The following is a 23,131-nucleotide window of genomic DNA, read 5'->3' on the forward strand; positions in this document are numbered from 1 at the left end:
ATATTAATTTATTAATCTATATAAATTTCAAAAAAAGTTGTTCAAATATTTTTTTTTAATAAAAATTGAAATAGGGATGTTTAAAAATATTATATTATTTTATATAATCATTTAAAAAATGAGAGATTAATGTAATTTTTACAAAATTATTAAAATGTATTGTAATTTATTCTATAAAAATATAATTAAATAAACGAGATTAATTTAATAATAGATATAAATCTTAGATTCCAACCTTTATTTATGATTTCAACAAATATTATATATAACATTATAAAAAAATTCAAATTTTTTGCAAATCATGCCGTGCTACTGTTCTTCGGAAGAAAAGGGAGATTATTTTTCAATACCCATACCGACTATAGTCCTGCTTTAATTTTGTATCTGTGATAATTATTTAGTGCTAATATGTATTCTATTAAATAAAGAGTTCACATAAAATTTAAGTGAAGGGGGAGGGGGTTGTAGGTAAAATTGTTAAGGTGGTGGGGGCGATTAGACGTAAATATATATGGGATAACTTTGTTATTTGATTGGGGGAAGGGTGCAGAATCCACGGATCTAGGTACTTATAAATTTTTAAAGTTACTAAGATTTAACACTTGATTTCATATATTTAAATACATATAAAAGTATTGAAAATAAAATTATAAAACAATTTCGGTATTGTTGTATGCTTCCTTACATCAACAAATGTATAGCAAGATGCAGGGCGTCTCTAGTCTTTAAAATTTTAGGGGGCTCAAAAATTTTTAATTGTTTTTATTAGGATCCTTTTTTTAGCTATCATTTTCAAAATGCCCTTTTTTTACCATTTTTGGGTACAATTTTTATTAATTTTCATGGGGCTCTACATTTTTATGTGGATTCGAGCCCCCCCCCCCTTATGTTCACTCACCAATTCTGGCGAAAACATAGGCGTAGCCAGGATTTTCCAAAGGGGGGGGGGGGTTACAAAATTTCCCCCTTTTTGGCGGGCTTTCGGCCGGGTTATTAATCTTATATATATTTTAAATTTTTTTTAACAAATAATAAGCCCGGAAGAAATATGAAATATATTTTTATTAGTTTATTGTTAATATGGATAGATCACACAAAAATGTGGTATTATTAATTTATGTTATGTCATAAGATAGATCATACAAAAACGTGGTAATCATTTATAATGTTATATCTAATTTTCTTTTAGAATTTGATAATTCATTAATTATTTTATCTGGTGTTAATTCCCGATGAATTTTAATAGCGCTAAACCATTTAATCTATTTTGCGAGGTAGTATTTCGTAAGTATGTTTTTATTCTTCTTAAATTAGAGAACGTTCTTTCATTTGTACATGTCATAATTGAGAGGCATGCTGAAATTTGAAATAATTTTGTTATGTTCGGAAATTCAATTAGTGTGTGTTTACAAATATTCAGTGCATTTAATGAATTATCAGGCTTTATATCCATTCTTTTTAAATTGCCAATATTTAAATTCTCTTATTACTTCTAATTCGGTCCCTACCATATCTTGCAAATAAAAATTATATAAATACTGAATTTTATTTCTAATGTCATCCGAAATGTTCATAGATGGATTAGAGGATAACTAAATTTGAAAGTTGCTTAGCAAAAGTTTATGGTTTAATAAACGTTCTTTAATCTGAGTTAAAAAAGTGTCCATAAGTGGTATAAAAATAATAATTATGTAATACTCCTCAACTGATTGTAAGGAAATATTATTCCTATGTACTTGTCTTGATACTATTACTATTCTTGGCATGCTTATTATCATATAATAAGATTGCACTATTTTTTGAACTTTGTTAAAAATCGTTCTAAATTCACAATCAGCATTTTTTCTTATCTGTAAACAACAGCGTCTACATGACAGAATTTTCACTGGATGCAAACCCCCTTCAAAAACCTTTGCCTACACCCCTAAAAAATCCCCGCCGCCTTCGGCGGAGATGTCTCTTTATCATTATTTTTACCTATTTATTTATTGATACTCTTTTCAAATAATTTATAAAGGATAACTTAAATTAATCTATCTCTACTACCAACTATCGATATTTTGTGAATATAAAGAATTTATTTTTTAGATAATAAATTTAATTAAAACCTCCATTATTTACAATGAATGAATTATTATGGCATTATGCGCTTGCTGAAATATCGAAACCTTTTAAATTATATTTTAAAGGATAGTTTATTTGGAAAACAATGTGTATGATTGTTTGCAATATATAGATTTGGTCGATGAATTTTATTATAATAATACTATAATAAAAGTATTAATTTTTACAGCAATAAACTTTGTCTTATTTCATCTCAAAATTTAATAGATAACCCCCCAAAAAAATTTATCCTGCCCCCATTAAAGCAGCTTACCACCTACCCCCTAAAAAAATAGGATGCAAACTGTTCCTACCCCTCCCGCTCATGTAGAAGCTGTCTGTAAAATAGCATTATATGCATCTTCAGCTAAGATCAATGCATGAACCATATCTTGGTTCACTCTTTGCAAGGCTTTGCATAATAATATTGTATGGCAGAAGAGTGTTAATGCAATTAATGGCCAATAAAAACTCAGGATCTTGAATCGCTTTTAAGATTCTATTGGCTTCTGCCACCACTGATGTATCTGTCCATCCACATATTTCCTCCAATGCAACAATTATCGGGCCAACTAATTCAAGAAAAACTGCAACCGGTTCATGTCGTAGGATCCATCTTGTAGGGCACATTTTCACAAGTTTATAATGATTATTGCCAAATTCTTCCTTTGCCAGAATATTTTTGAGGACGTTAGACCTTTTTGGATACTTGAACATATCATATACCTTGCCTATTGTGCCTTTTTAAATATATGATTATAATTAAAATAAAAGTTTAATAAACCCATGGTACTACGAATAACGGAAATTGAGCAACAATCAGAAATGGCTAGATTTAGGGAATGCGATGCACAATGTACATAAATTGCAGTAGGATATTTTTTTATTAAATGTGATTGAACACCATTTAAATGTCCACTCATAGCAGGGGCTCCATCATATCCTTGTCCCAGCATAAAATTAACATTAATTTTAAATTTTTTAAGATGAACATCAATTGTGTTAGCAAAACATTCACCTCTCATATCTTGAATCAGAATAAATTGCAAAAAGTCTTCTTTTATTTGAACTTCATCTGTATAAATGATAATAATTTATATAAAATAAATATAAATTTTACCATTTTCAGAATATAAATATCGAGCACACAAGGACATTTGCTCTATGCCAGATATATCAGTTGATTCATCTGCCAAGACTGAAAAGAATGGAGACTTGTTTATGTTGGCAACTACCTTTCTTAATATTAAATCATTACACACATCAATGATTTCGTTTTGAATGGTGAGGCTTAAATATGTAGCATTTTTCGGTGCATTTAACAAGTTAATCCTGAGCTCATCATCTCTAATTGCTCGGTTTCTGATAATAGCTCTAAAGTTCCCATCATTTTCATTTGTATCATCCTTAAATATACAACCTGAATCTCGATGACCTCTTAATGCCATACATTGATTTCCACATGTAATTATTGCATCTATTATAGGATATATTTTTCGTCTATTTTCATTTGCTATTTTCTTTTTACCTTGATCTTTATAAAAAATAAATAATTCTCTTATAATAATTTTTAATGGTTTAGCTATTATATGAATTATAGAATCTCTATCATTAGCATTAATTGCTCTAAGAGATGATATAATATTTTGTGTATTTTTATGGTATAAATTGTTTTGATGATTTTCATAATTCTCTCCTGCATCTTTCCAACATCTATATGGGCAATTCACAAGTCGGTTTAATTTTTGTTCACCTTTTCCAGCATATTTTGGTCCAAATAGAAAACTTGTGAAGGTGAGTAAGCCACCAAGGCCAAGTGGTAAACCAATTAAATTGAAATTTTAATTTTCTTCTAGAAAGATCTCTTGGAAATTTATAATTATTGGGTGGCCTATATATACTCTCTAGTATATTAAATTCTTTGGGGGCTACATCCAATTGAACATAATTACTTATGTCAAATGGTAAAGTACCTAAATAAACTATTTACATATTTTTAAAATAGAAATTTTACTATCCATATTTTGAACTCTTGACTGTATAAGATTTACTGCAGATCTTTCATCAACAACAATAACTTAAAAAAATGCAAATTACATAATGATATTAAAATAAAATACCTATTGGGACTACCTGGATGATAGGATTACTTTTCTCATTCTCTAGCACAATCTCTAATATTTGATCATCTTTTTGAGAATCAATAACAACTAATAATAATAATTATGTTAATATTCAAATAGTTCTTACTTGAATCAAGGTCTCTTATATTTAGAGAATTATTATCTCCCAGCTACATCACTAAAAAAAGATATATAAATTCATTATAAATATAAAATATACGTTCATCAATCCTTGTTAAATTTATTCTAATTTCCTTCTTTTTTGATATATTTTCATGATTGTTACATAATATTTCTGATACCCTATTGTCACTTGAAATTGAATCAATTTTCTTGCGATGATGATCTTTGTAGGAAATTGATGTTTATTATAATAAATATAGAATTACCTTTTTCATTTACATTCTTTAAAAGATATTTTCTGATGTCCATATCAATCTTAAAACAAATATAATGCTTGGGGTCAAAAAATTGCAAAATGTATTTTAAAAGAAATTGAAAGGAAATTTAAAAAAAATGGAAATATGGTTATGTTAATTTTTTATCAAATTTATAAATTAATTTTATTAATAATTTTGTAATTAAATTTTACTTTTATTAAGAAAAATAAATTAAAATAATTCACTATATAAAATTATAAAAAATCATATTTATATATTATTTTACTTAGTATTTTTATAGATCTATTAATAGTAATTATATAAAATTGACCTTTGTCTTATGACTTATATATGGCTTATATTTCATTTTTTAAAATACATTTTTGGTATCACTTTTTATATATATATTTATATATAAATCCTTTTAAAAAATATAAATTATAGTCAATAGTTTATGTTTAAAATATTATTAACTCTCATTATTTCTTTCATTATTGTTTAAGAAGATATATGCATACATTTTTGAGAGACAGGGAGTGGGGAGGGGACTAAGGAACGTATTTTTTATTAGTTTAAAATGATATTTACGAAAAGTGATATAAAGGGGGGGGGGAATTTCCCCTTGCCCCTCCACTGGCTACGCCTATGGGCGAAAAGGTGGTTGTTAATATTGAACTAAAAATACAAAAGTCAAATATTCACAGCTGATATTTAATACTTTCGATATTGTGCATTGAAATATTAATTAATAACGTGCATCCACTTCTTTATGCTTAGCATCAGGCAAGCATAACTTTAAAATATGATTATTTTGATTAAAACATTCATAACTTATTCAAATTGCTTTAATATGATCTGATTTTATTAGTTATGGTGAAAAGCCATTCATCAGATTCTTCATTTAACTCAAACCCTACCAATCCTTTTAGTAACTCGCTTATTCAGTCAGCTAATTTATTAAGCCACAATTTCCATAATAGTAGCCCAAATTCTACTTGTTATTCTTCAGTTTTTACTGAGGTGGAGAAAGATCTTGATAGTATTCCTCCATTAGTCATAACAATCAGTGTAGTAGGATTAACCAACTGGGCAGTTGAAGAAACACTTAACTCACTCAAGAATGATTTATCAGATAATTTTACTTATGATGAAGCTACAAACACTAATAATTCCTCCTTTAATTCCAAAAATATTATATATGTTCCATCTGGTTCAGGAAAATCATGTTTATGTAATAGGTTTATGAAACCAGCCTATGATGATTACAAACCTCAGGATCATAATGTAGTTATTAGTTCACATGATTTTGCTGGTCGGATCATTAATAACAATCATTTTTTATTTTGGGGTCAACATTTAATCCCCCTGGTACCTTCTGAAAAGGCTCAAGAATCTCCAAAACAAAATTTCATTCATGAAAATGTAAGTATAGATAATTCAACAGATCTCTCATCCTCTTATTATAACACACATTGTAATAAACCTTCAGTAGAGCTTAAAAAGGGTAATAAAAAAAATCAAAATAAAGATGATCAACCAACTGCTGTCTTACTCAGGGTTATTGAGCAAACAGAATTTATTGATGATAATATATGGAAACCATTCAGTGGAGGTAGCAAGATTAATGATCAGCCTTATGAAAAAAGATGTTGTGCCATTGAGTTATCATCACATGAAAAATTGATGTATATTTGCAAAGACCAGCTAGGTAAAACAATTAAGTATATTTTTTGATTATGTAATGAATATATCAATTTTACAAAAATATTTTGGTGTAAATAAATTCAGGACAGTAACTAAAAATTTTTGTTGGAGGGGGGTGGGTAACTATTTAAATATAACATTTTGATCATATTATTTTTGTCATTTACTCATATGCTAATAATATTAGTTTCATCATTAAGAATATAAATATATTGCCTAGAATATGAATAAGGTATTAAATATGCAATATTTCAAATGGTAATAAATTGTTGAATGGTGTATTATAAACATAATTGTGGAGTGGTTTGGTTCCAAATTCCATCATAGTTATTGTAACAAATACTTCAGAAACTTTGTCTATATTTATATAGATTTTAGTTGATTTTTACAATTATATGTCTGAATTAGAAATAAAATTGTAGGCTTTTAGAGAAGTCTGGTTCAAACTTTTCAAATTTATTTAAAAAATATGGGCAGAGTTCTAAAAATAATTTAATTATCAACACCAGACTTCCCATACATAATCATACATAAGGGGTGAATAATCTTCTAAAATAAAGAGCCTTAAGATAACTTCAATTATGGAAGGAAGATGGCCACAAGAATTTAGCTTTTTTTATGCGATGAGTACCCTAGATTTTGGGGTATTCCGCCTATATAAATCTCCATTTTTTACAATTTATAAAATAATAAGTATGAAGTTAAAATTAATACACTATAATATTTTATTTTATAATACTAAATTAACTATGTTTAAATGAATAAACATCTTACTGCATTATATCAACTTTTAATATTTTTCCATCAATTATATTGCCAAATTTTTTGTTGATTTATTAAGGTATTACCTTACAAACTAACTGTATTTTGAATAGAAGTTTTTTTTTCTAGGTGCTAGAAAAATGGGATCAAGTCCCTATAATCTAGAGAATCATTGATATAGCTTTAATAATTCAAAGATAAATACCTATCGCAAAATAATTTGAGAATGCACTAATCCTCCTTTTTTTCTCCATATCTGTTAATAGTGGACTCATCATCCTACAAAAAAATCAATGTTAGGTATATTACATATTGAAAAAATTTTTGGCATTTAACTTTTATTAGTAAATTTTTTTGAAATGCCCATGTTCTTCTTACTACTATGAATTGAGATCTTTATATTTTATCAAAGACAAAACATGTTAATAGGTGTGCAATAAGATATTGTACCTTAAATTAATAATTAATTAAAAGTAACATTTCATACCAATCTTTTATTATATATTTTTCGTTATGAATTTAAATTAATATTAAAGAAAACACGGTTATGGGGGGAATTTTTTTTACCCAACCAGACCGAATCTAACCCAGAAATATTTAGGTCTATTGAGTCTAAAAATTTTTTAATCAATTTATGATTTTTTCAAAATAAAAGTATAAAGATATTAGATTTCCAAAACCTAAATCAACTGACTCAGGAAAATCAGCTGACCTATCTTAATATCTCCCTAACATTTTCGATTTCCACACCCATCCAAACCATTAATATATATTATTAATCGATTCCACACGATATATTATGATATTCTCATAAACCGACGCGATACCGAACCGAATTGATTTCTATCTACCTTCTATCTTTTAACCTATGCCATAAAAAATTCAATATGTTATAATAAGACAGCTAGCTTTCACGAATGATTAAATGTATTTTATTATAAAAAATTTAATCATCTCATTTAAAACGTGGGCAATATTTATGGCTGAATATAGTGTTGCTAAACGGCACAATTTAACCAATTTTTAAAAATGTCTAAATCAAGAGTTTAGCCAAAAATATTATTTCCTAAATCTCAAAATTTAGCCAATAGATATCCAAACCTTTAGCAAAATTAAATATAACAAAAAATAATATCTACAGTAGAGATCTGCAAAGTTAGGCCCGGCCCATACCCGGCCCGTTCGGGCCGGGTCGGACTCGGGCCTAATTTTATTTAAACTAATCGGGTTCGGGCCGGGCCTAATATTTTTGAAAAAAGTTCGCACCGGGCCGGGCCTAATATTTAAAAAAAAATTCGGGCCGGGTCTGGTCGGGCCTTGGAATTTTTTTTTAAAATTTATCAATTTTATATTGAATTTTTTATGTAAAATAAAAATATTTGATTTTATTTATTGAAATTAAACGACATATAACATATATCTTTTATTTTGAGTAATTATAAAAATTAATTTCTATACTTAAATAAATTCGGGCCGGGCCGGGTGGGTAAATTATTTTAAAAAATTTCGGGTTCGGGCGGGCCGGCAAAACTTTTTAAAAAAAATTTCAGGCCGGGCTTGAAAAATTAGGCCCGATGCAGATCACTAATCTACAGTATCTTTTTTAAAATAATTCAGTTAAACATTAAAAAACAAATTGAATTTTGGTTCCTTTTAAATTTATTACGATATTATGGATATATTAAATATTATATGTATAATCTTCATAATCAAAATATGATCATTTTCATATCATCTTAACGTTATTAAAATTTAAGGAGACTATATAGTGTAATGTTAATTTTTTGCTATCTACCAGTATCGAACCACAAACCTACCATTTCAAAAGTACACGCTTTAAGCATGCATCAACTTGAATTATAATTACATTTAAAATATTAATTATATATATATATTGATAGCTGATATTTTTAAAATATTGTCGTTTATTAATACTAGCTAATAACCCGTAAAGAATGACGTGGTTGAGGGGTAATTATTTAGTTTATGTATATGGTACTAAATATACTTTATTAATATATTTTATAAAAATATTAAAATCGAGGAGAAAAAGAGGTAAAATTGTTGTAATGTAACTTGAGCATTAAGGGTATTATATCAAAATTTTAATTTGTGATAAAAATCATATTGGTTAAAATTTAAAATAGAGATACTTGAAATTTTTAAATATGGGCTAGACATTGGCCTGAAATTTTTTTTTGCAGACAGCCTGTCCTGATCAAAAAACCAAGTCCCATGCAACTCATAAAATTTTGCCATTTATTTCTATTGTAATTTAATAACAATGTCTTCAATTTAATTTTATAATCATTGATAGTATCTCTATAAACAAATAAAATTTAAATTTGTGATAGAAAACATATTGGGTAAAAGTTAAAATAGAGATGCTTGAAAATTTTTTAATTTTAAATATGGGTTACACATTGGCCTGAATTATTTTTGCAGATATGGTCAGGCCTGATCAAAAAATCAAGGCTCGATATCGGACCTTATAAAAAAATATCTATTAACATATATTTAATTCACTAAAAAAAATATATTAAAATTGATTAGAATATCTTCAACAGTTAGAATAAATACAATTAATTCGATATTCGACATATATGTTATTTTATTCCTCTAGAGATAATTTTTTATATGTTATATTATAACTAACTACCGTTTTTCAAAATTAATCATTTTACATTCAAAGACCTGCAGAAGTACAATTTGCACAGCTCAGCCCTTTTTTAAAAATATGTAACATTGATATTAAATTTTTATAGCTAATAATGGCAATTTAAAATATTCGGTTTTAAAATATATGGCCCGGCCCGGGTATTTTTTTATAGGTTCGGCCCGGGTATTTAAATATTTTTTAGGTCCGGCCTGGATATATTAAATAAAATTAAAATACGGCCAGGCCTGTGCAGGTCTCTGATTTTAACTAAAGAATGTAAAGGATAATAACTTTTTTAAAATTTATGAATATTCATTTTTGTTTAAATAAATGCGTTAATATAAATATTTTAAAAAAAACCCTGTCAAGAAGCTGCTATCTTAAAAGATTCGATTAAGAACTGGAAAAGAACCGGCTGGATTAAAAAATAAAATATCTTGGCCCGGATATCCAGTACATCACTGTTATATATTTAAATATGTTTCAAGGTTCTAAAAAACCAAATTGATTTGTTTGTTATAAAGGCTTTTTTTATTTTAATTTATTCATTGTTACCTTGTATGCTTTTTTTTAAATATAAATTTTATGAAACTAATATGACTTATATTTGTGTGAATGACCAATTATTTTAATTAACCCCCCCCCCCCCCCTCCCTTTTTACTTTTTTTTCTTCTTCAAAGGTTCTATAAATCCAATTTTTTTTAAAAAAATACCTCTAGATTATATCAATTTGGTTATTTTTGCTGGTTTTAATTTATGGACCATTTATAACATTATAATTATAATGAGCAATTCAAAATGTGTTAAAATTATTTATTATACCGATATCATATTTAGTGCTATGAAATTAACTGAATTTGTCAAAAAGTAACTGAAAACATGCCTTATTTATTTTTTTAAAAGAAATAAAGTACCAAAAGCCTTGAATACGGAATGGTTTTTTTTAAAATTTATGTATGACAATTATCACAATTTAAAAATAAAAATTAAATGTTTATAACATCTTTTGAGAAATAGTTATCATTATGCATTTTTTTCCCATATATCTTCAGGCATTTTTTCTAATAGAAGAAATTTCTAATAAAGTCACATTATATAAACTTCATATAACGACCAAAGCGTTCAATTTTTTTTACTAGAAGGTTTGATTAAATTTTTAATTAATTATTTCTATCGGTAAAACAATCAATCATCAATTTTTTGGCTATAATTGCCAGAGATTATCTCAAAAAACCTTATTATTAAGAACATAAAGAATAAATGAAGAGCTTCAGTATCAACATATTATATTTTATGGGAGAATAATGACATTTTAAATACCAAGCCAATTAGAAACGAAGAAGTTAGGACAAACTTGGACGCGGCACGCTCATGTCCAAAGATTGCATGTTCTTATGACTCAGATCACCTAAAAGGAGAACTATATCTCTTATTAACCTATGTTTAAGGGTAGGCATTTGGTCTCTTCTAAATTATATAATGCCTTGCTTCCTCCGCGCTACACGTTCGTAAACGTTTGTTGCCCATTTAACACTTTTATATCGTATGAAAATTTTTTTAAATTAAATTTGATAGAAAATATTTACTAGTATGCATGTATTTATTATCTTATGTTGTATAAACCCATTCCCATTCCTACCCCATTTGAATATTATGTTTTTTAATAAGATATAGATAAGAGAATGGATACCCAATATCGTTTATCTGGGATATATCAGCTCAAATCAAAATCTTCTTTGCAAAAAAAAATTAACATAATTTTGAATGAGCATAAAATAAACTTCCCACTCAGTAAAGCTTTTATTGGCAATTATATTTGTAAAGGTTTCACACATATATCTATTCATTAAATTGTTTAAGTTATTAATCAAAGTTGATTCTTTATAAGAGATCCGCGTGACTCGACCGGGCAAAAAGACTTAAGGGTATGGGTCAGGGGCGTCGCTAGCCTTTACAATCTCAGGGGGCTCTTATACTTTTTTTAGATTTGTTAACTCTTAACAATTATTCTGAATTTTAATTTTCTCAATTATTATATTATGCATACAAAATAAACTGGCATATAAATAATTAAAACAATACAAGTATACCTACAAAAATACGAATCGAATCGAATAATTTATTATTCGTATTCGTATGAATAATAAAATGATTATTCGATTCGATTCGATTCGAAAATTTTATTTACCATGAATTAAAAAAGATCTATTATAAAATTTATTTTGTAAAATTTAACTAAGGATAAAGACAAACAAATTTTATTAGTGAGACAAAATAGAAGCATACATATATAATATATTTATATACAATGTGGAAAAATCAATATAATATTCATATCTATAATGTAGAAGATAAATCTGACAACAGCCAATTTTTCAAACATAAAGTTTTTCGGATTGTTTCCTCCTTTAACGACATTCTGTATTTTGTAACCATATGAGCTCCAACAGAAAAGAGTCGCTCACATGGGGTTGAAGATCCCTGTATGGACAATATGTCCCTCGCCATTTTAGGTAACACGGCATTAGCAATATTTTACAAATAAAGTGGTAAAAACTTTAGGCAAAAAGTCAAATTTATGATTTCTCCATCATCAAATGAAAGAGAAATATCAGGTTTGCCCGTCATTCTTGATGTGATGGGATTAACAGTTTATTATAATTGTATATGTTATGTGTTATATAAATTACCTTCGTCCATCTCTATCATAAAAGAAATTTCTAAAGTAATGGTCTATTATGAGATAAATTAAAATGGAGTTTCAAAATTTGGCGCAATTTTCATTATTCCACTAGGAGATTTTATTAAATTGAAATAATTTTAAATAATTCCTAATAATAATATATGATTTATATATGATTATTTTCCAATATATATTAATACTATAAATTATTTTAGTCGAATAATCTCGAATAATTCGATCGAATAATAGATAAAAAATTATTCGACGAATAATATATTTTCCTTATTCGAATTCGATTCGAATTAATCGAATAATTGTGTTATTCGTATTCGTAAAATACGAATCGAATTGAATCGAATCGAATATCGAATAACAAATAATTCGTTTTAGGTATAAATACAAGACATTTCTAAAAATAAATTTTTTTAATACAATATCTATTTATTACAATATAAAATATTTTCGATTGCTGATATAAAAAAAATTTGCGTCTAAAGAATTACAATTGATAAAAAAGATTAATTAATTCATACATATGCCTCAATTGATAACAGTTTTTAAAAACCACATAATGCAATAATATAATTCTTAGCAACTTACATTGACAAAAGGTTATCAAACTAATATAACTCTATTACCATTTTACACATTTATAGAATGGACTAATAAGGAAAAATTTATAGGCCATAACCAAATCAATAATTCTTGAAGAAGAGAGTATAAACGACCAATCCAAATCATAAAACTATTAAGTGGTCCCCATAGATAGATAAATGCTAAAAGCTTCCGTCAAATCAATAACTCTTCAGAAATTTTACATTATAAAAAAAATCTAATTCAAAATTTTCTCCTATAAATTATTTAACAAGAGTCCATCTTTGGACTAATTATTTTCCATAGTGCTGGAATTATAAAGTATAATACTTTTTTTTTATTGTTCTCTGGACTGTGTACCTCAATTGAGTAAATTATTGTGAGATATTAAATTTCTAAAAGATTATCATCCATTATAAATGATATATAATATATAAACGACTACACAGTTGACCAATATTGTTTATCTAAAATATGCAATCATATGCTCTCAGCCGTTGTAGTAATAATCTTAAATTACATAGCAACACAAATAATAGATGCTGGTTAATTTGCAGTAATAGCCATGACACTCACGATGTAAACTAGTATCAGAATTTATTATGTTTGATAAATTGATAAAATAAAAACACTTTGGATGAAATAATTGTGCAAATATATTGAAGCCTTGAGTTATTTACACGGCAAGGATGCCATATTAGAAATGAAACATAAACTATAAAATAAGGACCGGAATGATATGATGAAACAATTAGGATTTTATATATTGTCGCACCACCTCTAGTTGGTATATTATATCTTAAAATAATAGTAGTTTGTAAAAATATCAAAAATATACTTGTATTAAAAATTTAACTCTAAACTGTTTTTTGAAAAAGAAAAAAATAGCTTTCCTATAACGTAAAAATGAAAAGATATCAAATTTAATATATTTAATTTTTTAAATTATTTATAACTAAATAGATGGCGTTAAATACTTGAGAGCTAATTGTTACTATATTTATTATCAAAAGCCTTTATTAGTAAAATTCATTTATTAGCTGTAATATATTATAACTGTCGAATACGTCTATAAAAGTGGCATTTTATCTAATATTTTATAAACAACTGTATATAATAGAGGATTATAAACTATATGTCTACTTACTTTTTATTTTACTTATTCAGACCTTGAAATTTTTAGGAATAGTTATGATAATAAAATTTAAGAATAAATATACAGTTAATTAGTCATTTTGAACTCTGCTAATTACAATATTAAATTTTTTAGTTTTCAATTAATAATTGATTATATTTATTTAATTAGGGTTATAAATAATAGTCAATTAAGCTTCAACTGTTAATGCTAAATTACTATTTAGTGAGTGATATTGATATTATATTATTAACACAAAATTTGGTGGCTAGCTGACATAGTGAAAATACAATTTATATGTAATAATTAATTTAATCTAATATTTAAAATAGTATTCATTTAATAAATATTTAGATAGTCTTAATAATTTTTAAATAATAAAATTAAATCTATATTTTACTAAATAAATTTATAAAAGAAATTTTTCAGGGGGCAATCAAAAAAATTTATTTTTAGTTCAAGGAGTTAAGATTTCATTTAAAAAATTTTTTTTTGCTTCAGGGGTCTATTCAAATTTTTTAGGGGGCTTGAGCCCCTGCGCGCCTCCCCAGCGATGCCACTGGTCTGGGTTACTATACAAAATATTTTATTTAGGCAAATTTAAGCTTTCATAAAATATTATTACAGACTTGACTGGAGAACTTATATTTTACGGGCAAGGCAAAAAATTTTAACGGGAAGGGCTGACCCGAAGAACATTTTCAAAAGTATTCATGGGCCAGTTCGGGTCAGGCTCCGCCGATGGTATTATACAATGATTAAAAAAAATTTATTATAAATTTAGTGTTTTCATTTTTATTAAATAAAATTTTTATGAACAATATATGTTTTTCATCATGAAAAGAAAATTAAGAATTATGTAATATAAAATATTCAAGATGACTGGTTTTTCAAGTGTATTTTAATCAGAAAATTTGTTAAAAATTATATTTGGTTTTTTAAAAATCTCTAAGGGTAAATAGTAAATTTGATTCTGCAGGAACGCTTGATTGATATTCATGATGATCGATGATGTGTTCAACAACACTTTTGGTAGGCTGCAAGTTTCTTAGAACATTACAATGTCCTTTAATTTTTTTTCAGCAAATCTTTCAATATAATAATATCTCATCACAGGAGGTACATATTAGATAATTTAATAATTAAGAAAAATGATATTTTTATTTACTGGATAGGTATATATAAATAATTTTATATAAGGTAAAGGTAATTGTTTTAAGAAATTTAAAAGGATCGATGTAGATTGGAATATCATCTTGATTCTTATTAAATTAGTAATGTCTTCTATCTTATTGAATAAACTTTTAAATGAACTTAGTGATATACCATGACATTTCACAAATTTACACATTATATTAACCTCTATCATAGTGCTCAGGCTCACCGTGTCAACTTTAATCAAACCTGTAATTAGCTTCTATTATTACATGCTTATTAGTTATTTACACTCTTTGTAATTCTCTTTATTATAACCAAAGTGTTAATTATTCCTAAACATTATTTCTCATAAATAGTTTCTCCAACATTTTTATGTAAAATTATAAAAAATATTACAGAATTATTATTAATAAGATAAGAATCAAGATGATGGTTAAAAAAAATAGGTGAAATTATACCAACCTAAGTTGTAATATAACACTTATACTAGATTAGCAGTTATATTTTACTATAACAGTAATTGTGATTTATCTTAAACCTCTATCATTATCTACTGTTTTCATCTTCCTCAGTTTCTGAATTATAATTAACTATCAAATAAAAAATTATCTTATCTTTTACTTTCGCTATTTATTTCACCTTAAATAATTGTTGCTTAATACAAATATCCAAATATTAGATTGAAAATATAAGGGTAAAATACTTTAAACTTGTGATTTGTGAATAATTAATCATGACCATCATCAAAAGTATTCAAAGGTGGATCCCAGAAATGTTAATGTATTTTTATCAATTATTTTAAAACTTAGGTCCTCTTAGGGGATTGAGTTATGAAAAGTAAACACGGGGGACCTACGATGTAATCTCATCATTAAAATTATAGGGGATTACAAATGGTGCCCTCTTAGTCAACAATAGACAAGCCAATATGCCAATTATAATAGAATTATTTTATATTTTAGTCATCAATGAGGCATCCTTTCGTTTTCTAGAGAAATCTAAAGGCCTCTTCCAAGTATTGTGAATCTTTACCAAATAGTTTAGAAGTGATTTTTATATTTAAAGAAATATAAATGCTACAGAACCTCTTAATAAAAAAATTGTAATTTAAAGTAATTGGTTCACATAAATCTGTATAATTCCCTCTTTTTTAAAACCTTTTTTAAACACTTTAGAATATATAAAAAATAATTCTAAATTTTTTTATAATAAATTAAATTTTTTTAATATATTGCGCCCTCTAGCGGGATATTTTTATAAATGTATTATAAACATTTTATAGTTTAAATCAAGATTATAATAATACATAAGAAATTCGAAATTTTATATCATTTTTTTCCAACCATTGAGTTTAGTAATTTAATTTTATTTCATAATTTATAAGTTAAAACTAAAAATGGATACATAAGAAATGTCTATATAATCGACATAAATGCACCTTTTTCTTTAATAAAAAATAAAAAGAACTAATAATGTGATTTTTTTAATAGGGTTGCTTAGGTGACCTACACTTATTAAAATAAAATTTAGACTATCAACTTCTATCTAAAACGAATAAGCACTCAATTAATTCCGTTCAATTATTTGCCTCCTTGATTAATGTTTTGAAAATATAAAATTTTTAATATATTATTTTATTTTTTAAAATATATTTTATTTTGATATCTAATATTGTAATCAAGTGAACGTTTTCCTATCAACATGATGTTTACTTAATTTTTTCTATCAACTTTCCTATCACCTTAATATAAAAATAAGGGAGACTATTTCGATCTATCCGCCCGGCCAATCCGGCCTCACTAATTCGAGTAATCGGAAATCGAGATTAAAATCGTATTTAGGGTGAAATTTGATCCCAGGAAATAAATTTTTTTTTTCATCAACCAGATTCGAACTCGCATCTCCTCGTAAATTGTATCCTATTCTTATTTTTTAAATTGGAATCGTTTTTTAAACAAAATTATTTGAAACAACAAAAGAAGAAAAAAACTAAAAAATATTTTCAAATAGGATTGTTAAGTCACCTTAACACCATATTAAAATATAAATCAAGGACCATACAAATTTTTGTGCTATAAAGTAAGTGCCTGGTCATTTAAATCGTCTATGAAATTATTTTATCCAGGGCTGTGAACCCTCCTTCTAAAAATGTTCGGATTTGGGTTCTGGTTCAGATGGGTCAGGGTTCGTGGTCCAGAAAAATAAACACTTAAAATTTAGTAAAAATAACAGAAACATTAGTTTTTTTTTATAAATTTTATTTTACTATATTTAACCCTTGCCATAAAAATAATTCTCATTATAATTAAAAAATAAGCGAATTATCATGATATCTTACAAAATCGAGATTTTTAAATTAGAGGTGAGCACGGGTTTTTATTCACGGTTTACCCACTTACTCTGGAAATAAAAAAATTTATCCATTCACGCTTACTACTAATAAAATTTTCGACCCCACCCGCCCGCTCACGAAAGGCAATATTTTGATTCACACCCATCACGCCCCAAAATTCATGGTGTTTTTAAATTTTTCAAGACTTTATTGCTATATTTTTGGATTTATTCTATATATTTCTCTAATTACACAATCCGTATTGAAAACTAAAAATAAATACAATATATAAATCTGAATTTTTATTTAGAAAAAGATGAATGTTCATGATATTTCATTTCAATTGTGTTCGCCATTCTTCTAATAAGAAGATTGGTTGAAAAGGTAGAAAATAACCTTTCACTAGAAGCCGAACTTGCCGGGGCTGACAAAATTTTACTCGCTAATTTTCTCAAAAAAGAAAATGATTTCCCTGCTTCCAAAACTTCAAAATATTGTCATTGTTATTTGTCTTGTGAGCGATAAATCTTTTATCATCCTCACAGCTTTTATCGGTAGATGTTGATGCTTCATCAGAATCCGTTAGTATAGCTGGCTTTCCTATTAGATCTTTGAGTTTCTTAATTTTAATAAAAAGATATTTTATTAACCAAATATATTTTTAAATAAATTGTAACCTAAGATTGATAAACATTTTTTAATGCATAGTAGTTAATTATATTTAAATATTTATTCTCTAATGATATTTTAGAGTATCTTCCGGTCAACTGACCGACATGCCAACCCTGGTTTTAACTCAGAGGATACCCTCATTTACATAGTCAAGTCAGTATGCCATTTTATAATAGAATTATTTTATATTTTAGTCATCGGCGAGACATCCAGTGTGAGGTTAGAGGGATCTAAAGGGATTTGCTAAGTATCTTGAATCTTTACTAAATATTTGGAAATAATTTTTGGATTTAAAGAATCACAAATCCTGCAGAACTCTTATTAAAAAAATGTTTTAAAGCAAAGAAAACTGTTCCTATAAAGTTGTAAAATTCTTTTATTTTTTAAAACACAATTTTTCTAAGCTTAAAACGTTAAAAAAATTGTTATTGTTTAAGTTTTAAAAATAAAATACAGATAAAATATTTTTCAAAAAAAAATTAATAAAATAACAATTAAAATATATTGCGCCCTTTATCGGATATATATTCAACGATTTATATATATAAATATATAATAAAAATAAAATAAATTAAATATTTTGATATTCTAAATTAAAATTATAATAAACACTTAAGAAATGCAAAAATTTTTAATTTTTTTTCAACCAATAAATTTAATGCCTAAACTTTCCTTTATCATCTATAAGTTACAAATAAAAAATGATTGAGAAAATAATGTCTATATAAACCACATAACATACATTTTAATTGGTGTTTTGTTGCAAACGATACAAAATATTATAAAATGTTCAAAAAATTATCTTTTATACATTTTTGCTTTTTTGAAAATATTTAATTTTTTATAATAAACTATAATATAGACGGGAAAACAAAATTTTAATAATTTATTATAATTTTTGTACACGTTTATAAATAAAAAAAAATGTATAAAATAAAAATTATTTTAAAAACATTTAAAGTTATACTTTACATATATCCAAAGGAAGAGATAACAATTGATAAAATAAACACTTTGTTAATTTAGAATATTTTTTTTTGTCGGTTATATCAACTGGATAAGAATTTTAGTTTTTTTTGGAATTTAATGATTTACCTAAGACTAAGATACAGAAGTTAAACCATCTGGCTTGATGATTAATTAATTCCGGCATATTTGGTATTCGGGCCCTCATAAGAGAACGGCTTATAACTGAATTAGTCGCTGCATGCCTTACATGTCTGTCTTGATTTTATAAACAATTAAGACTGTGTCTCCCGATGGAATCAACGATCTGTAAAATATTTTTTTAAAGGAAATTTCTCGTTGTTTCCCTTTATGAAAAGTTTTTTAATTATAATTTCCCGGGAAATTTAGATCCCTAGTTCTAATCAGTTCAACTATATTTATTATATCTGAATTTGCACATTCATTATAATTAATATTCATGCATTAATTCAACTGACTTTTGAGGTTCCATGTTAATTCAGTGAACTTTTATCGCGATTATCGCGAGCGTATAATATAGCGAGTGACCGCCTCTTAAAAATTTACAAAAAATTAGGCCATTAAAAGTCCGCCAATCCGAATTTTTTAGCACGAATTTTCCTGCTGTGTCTAATTTTCTTTCAAAGTCAATTAAGATAATATATCTCTCCTCTATGGCTATCTATTTCTACAAATCATTATTTTTGATAGTATTGTCTATTTGTTATTGGATTATATAATAAATAACTTGTTTAATATTATATTATTTATTTAGTATTTTGTTTATATAGCTCTTAAAATACAAAGAAATTAACATATTGTGATTTATTTTCAGATATAAATCAAAATATTAGCCTAAAATCCAAAAAAATATATTGCTTCGCCGATTCATAATAATGAATGGCAATATATATATATATATGTATTATTCTTATATATATCTACTATTTATAATAATTAAATAGTATAAAATAAAAATAATAAATTTTAATGCCTGAGTGGCCTATACTCTGCCTGATTTATATAAATTGTCACGCCCGGCCTTACCCTATTTTTTTTTTCACAAATTGCTATGCTTAAAATTTTTTTATGCACGGCTTTCCCAGCCCAATACGGTATAATTTTTTTAAAATTTTTTGGTCTAACCCACGGGCTGGACTTTGCAAAGTCTCTATTAGGACACTTCATTTTTTTGATCTGGAACATTTTCTATTTAATATTTTAATTTAATTTTTGTCCTTGTTGATTTATGTTATTTTTAAGATATTTATTACCCGGTCTATTTATTTTCAATCCTAATTTGTATTAATTCCATTTTATTAAAGATAAAACAGTAAAAGCGCTTACAAATTGAACAGAAATGTTTAGTGATTCATATTTTTTGGTATTAAAAAATCATTCAATGATGGATATCAAATGATTTATTATCATAATTTTCCTAATCCTCTCTTTCCTCAGAAACTACATAACACGTTTAGGTTCTAGGGGTTCTGATAGAACAACAATTTTCTAGAGAAATAAGAGATTTAAAACAAATGAGAATACTTTTTATTATTTTCACTAAAAATCCTTTAAAAATGTTAACTATGTAAATTTAAGAGAAAAAATTTTAAAAATTAAAAATTTACTTCTCAAAATTGCCTATAATTTTTAAAAATAATCTGAGTAAATCAGTAAAAGTTTTTAGCTTTCAGTATTTTTGATCTTGATCAAATAAGGTAATAATTCTAAGCATTTCAAAATATTTGTTAAAATTTATTTTTAATTGAATAAAGCGCGTTTCTTAAATTTATGTTGTGGAGGGGGGGGGTGATCTATTGGGGTAAAAAACTGAATCCAACTACCCTTTCCATACTGACAACTAGATGAGAGAGACCCGAAAATGTCTAATTTATTTTTTATCATATCAGATAGCTTATTTAACCATAAGTAACAAAAGATCCTTAAAACACTTTACGTTTATCTTTTAAGTAACTTACTTTTATTATATGCATTATTTATACTTTTATGGTAATGCGCTCTCGATAATGACTCCGCGCTAATATATTCGCGGTAAAAGATTCGCTTTAAAGGGTTCGCGATAATAGTTTCACTAAAATGTATTCGCTCAAAAGTATTCGCGTTAAGGGTTCGCGAAATAAATTCGCGATAATGAGTTCTTTCGTATTAAATATTTTATACATATTATATTTATAAATCGACACTTTATTAATATTAGACCTCCTATTAAAGCTAACAAAATGAAAAGACATAATCTCTGGTTGCTCAAACGACCTACAGTTATTTAAATAAATTTAGGGTATCAATTTTCATCTAAAACGCATGGGCTCTTAATGAGACCTATCAAATTATTTGCCTACTTGATTCAATTTAATATTTTGATTTGAAAAAAATTAAGAGATCTATTTTTATCAGAGTTTCACAAATTGCTTAAAATAATATATCTTAAAAAAAAAAAAATTGAGAAGTTCAAGCAGGAATTTCGATTTTACCCAATTTCAAATTTTTTTCCGTAAAATCTGAACTTCTATTTACACATCAGAAAATATTTAAAAATAACGCAAAATATTTTTAAAAAAGATGACCCTTTAAAAAAAAATAAACTTCAATTTTTTGATGATCTTCACAAAAAATTTGCTCACAATTTTGGATAAAGAAAAATAATTTTCGGTGCCATTTGAATGAAAAGTTATTTTTTCAACTTTGCAAGAATATTTCAAGCGAAAGATCAGAGCTAAAAATCTCCTAAATATGTGCTGTCAAAGTCTGATTAAGTGACGCGAGGCGGTTTCTACTTAACCCCTATTTTTTTCTTAAAACTTAACTACTTAATATTTAATAAAGCATCAGTAAGGAAGTAGTTAATTTTTTTAAAATACCAATGATTTCGGTTACAAGAAAATTATTCCCCATCTTTTATGCCCTCAATGAAATTTGTCTTTTGACTTTGAAATCTTAACATTTAGAATGCTTGTTTGAGTATGTAATAAAATAATTCCTTTATGATTATAATATTTAATTACTAATTATAATCAGTGGTTTTGTTAGATGACCATAAAATAAAATGACAATTATCAAAAGTATTTAAAAGGGATCTCACAAGTACCATTTTTTTGTCTATAATTTTAAAACCTGGGAACCTTTGTGGGATGGGGCTGAAAAACATAATGGCGGGGAGGGAAGAGGGTGTACAATGCAGTTTTGTATTAAAATTATATAGGATTTTAACTCAGATGGTACCCTCATTTACATAGTCAAGTCAATTGCCATTTTATAATAGAATTATTTTGTATTTAGTCTTCAGAACCTCTTACTAAAATTTTCTAAAGTAAAGAAAACTGCCAATAAATTTGAATTTTTTTCTTTTTTTAAATAAGTTTTTAAGTTTTAAATGTTAAAAATTGTTTGTTTAAGGTTCAAAAATGCAAATAAAATATTTTTTAGAAAAATTAATAAAATTTAACTAAAATATATTGCGCCTTCTATCGGGTATATATTCAAGCACTTATTTTTGTGAATATATAATAAAAAATAAAATAATTTAAATATTTTGATATTTTAAATCAAGACTATATAAGAAATGTAAAATTTATTTTTTTTCACGAATAAATGTAATGCCCTAAACTTTATTTTATCATCTATCATTTGCAACTAATATCTGATTAAAAATATAGGTCGATATAATCGACATAAATGCCACGCATTTTACTTGATATAGTAACCCGTGGGAACGTGTGCACTTTGATTTTTTTGATTTAACAGAGAAATTAAATAAATTTTTTTATATAAAGCTATCAGATAGGGTCGGGCGACAAGGCTGGCCCTAAAATATATATTTTTTTAAATATACCCCAAAAAA

The 23,131-nt window shown here is 26.2% G+C and overlaps 2 protein-coding genes across 4 annotated transcripts in view; one reads left to right on the top strand and one right to left on the bottom strand.

The window, feature by feature from the left end:
* Positions 1-2,466: 2,466 nt before the first annotated feature.
* On the bottom strand, positions 2,467-3,551 carry LOC135924418 (zinc finger MYM-type protein 1-like). Its single transcript, XM_065459475.1, has 3 exons — positions 3,224-3,551; positions 2,888-3,178; positions 2,467-2,843 (listed from the first exon to the last, which is right to left on the bottom strand). Exons 1-3 carry the CDS (start codon positions 3,549-3,551, stop codon positions 2,467-2,469), a joined length of 996 nt encoding a protein of 331 aa, XP_065315547.1.
* Positions 3,552-5,446: 1,895 nt separating this feature from the next.
* LOC135925336 (uncharacterized) overlaps positions 5,447-23,131 on the top strand; it is a 53,850-nt gene continuing 36,165 nt past the window's right edge. For all 3 annotated transcript variants that reach the window (XM_065460603.1, XM_065460604.1, XM_065460605.1), the window contains exon 1: positions 5,447-6,314. In XM_065460603.1, coding sequence (XP_065316675.1) covers positions 5,477-6,314 — 838 coding nt within the window. In that variant the 5' untranslated portion in view covers positions 5,447-5,476. The remainder of the gene's footprint in view (positions 6,315-23,131) is intronic.

Source organism: Gordionus sp. m RMFG-2023, chromosome 2 (genome assembly GCF_954871325.1).
Source record: "Gordionus sp. m RMFG-2023 chromosome 2, tfGorSpeb1-WG-v2, whole genome shotgun sequence".
NCBI classification, from domain to species: domain Eukaryota; kingdom Metazoa; phylum Nematomorpha; class Gordioida; order Chordodea; family Parachordodidae; genus Gordionus; species Gordionus sp. m RMFG-2023.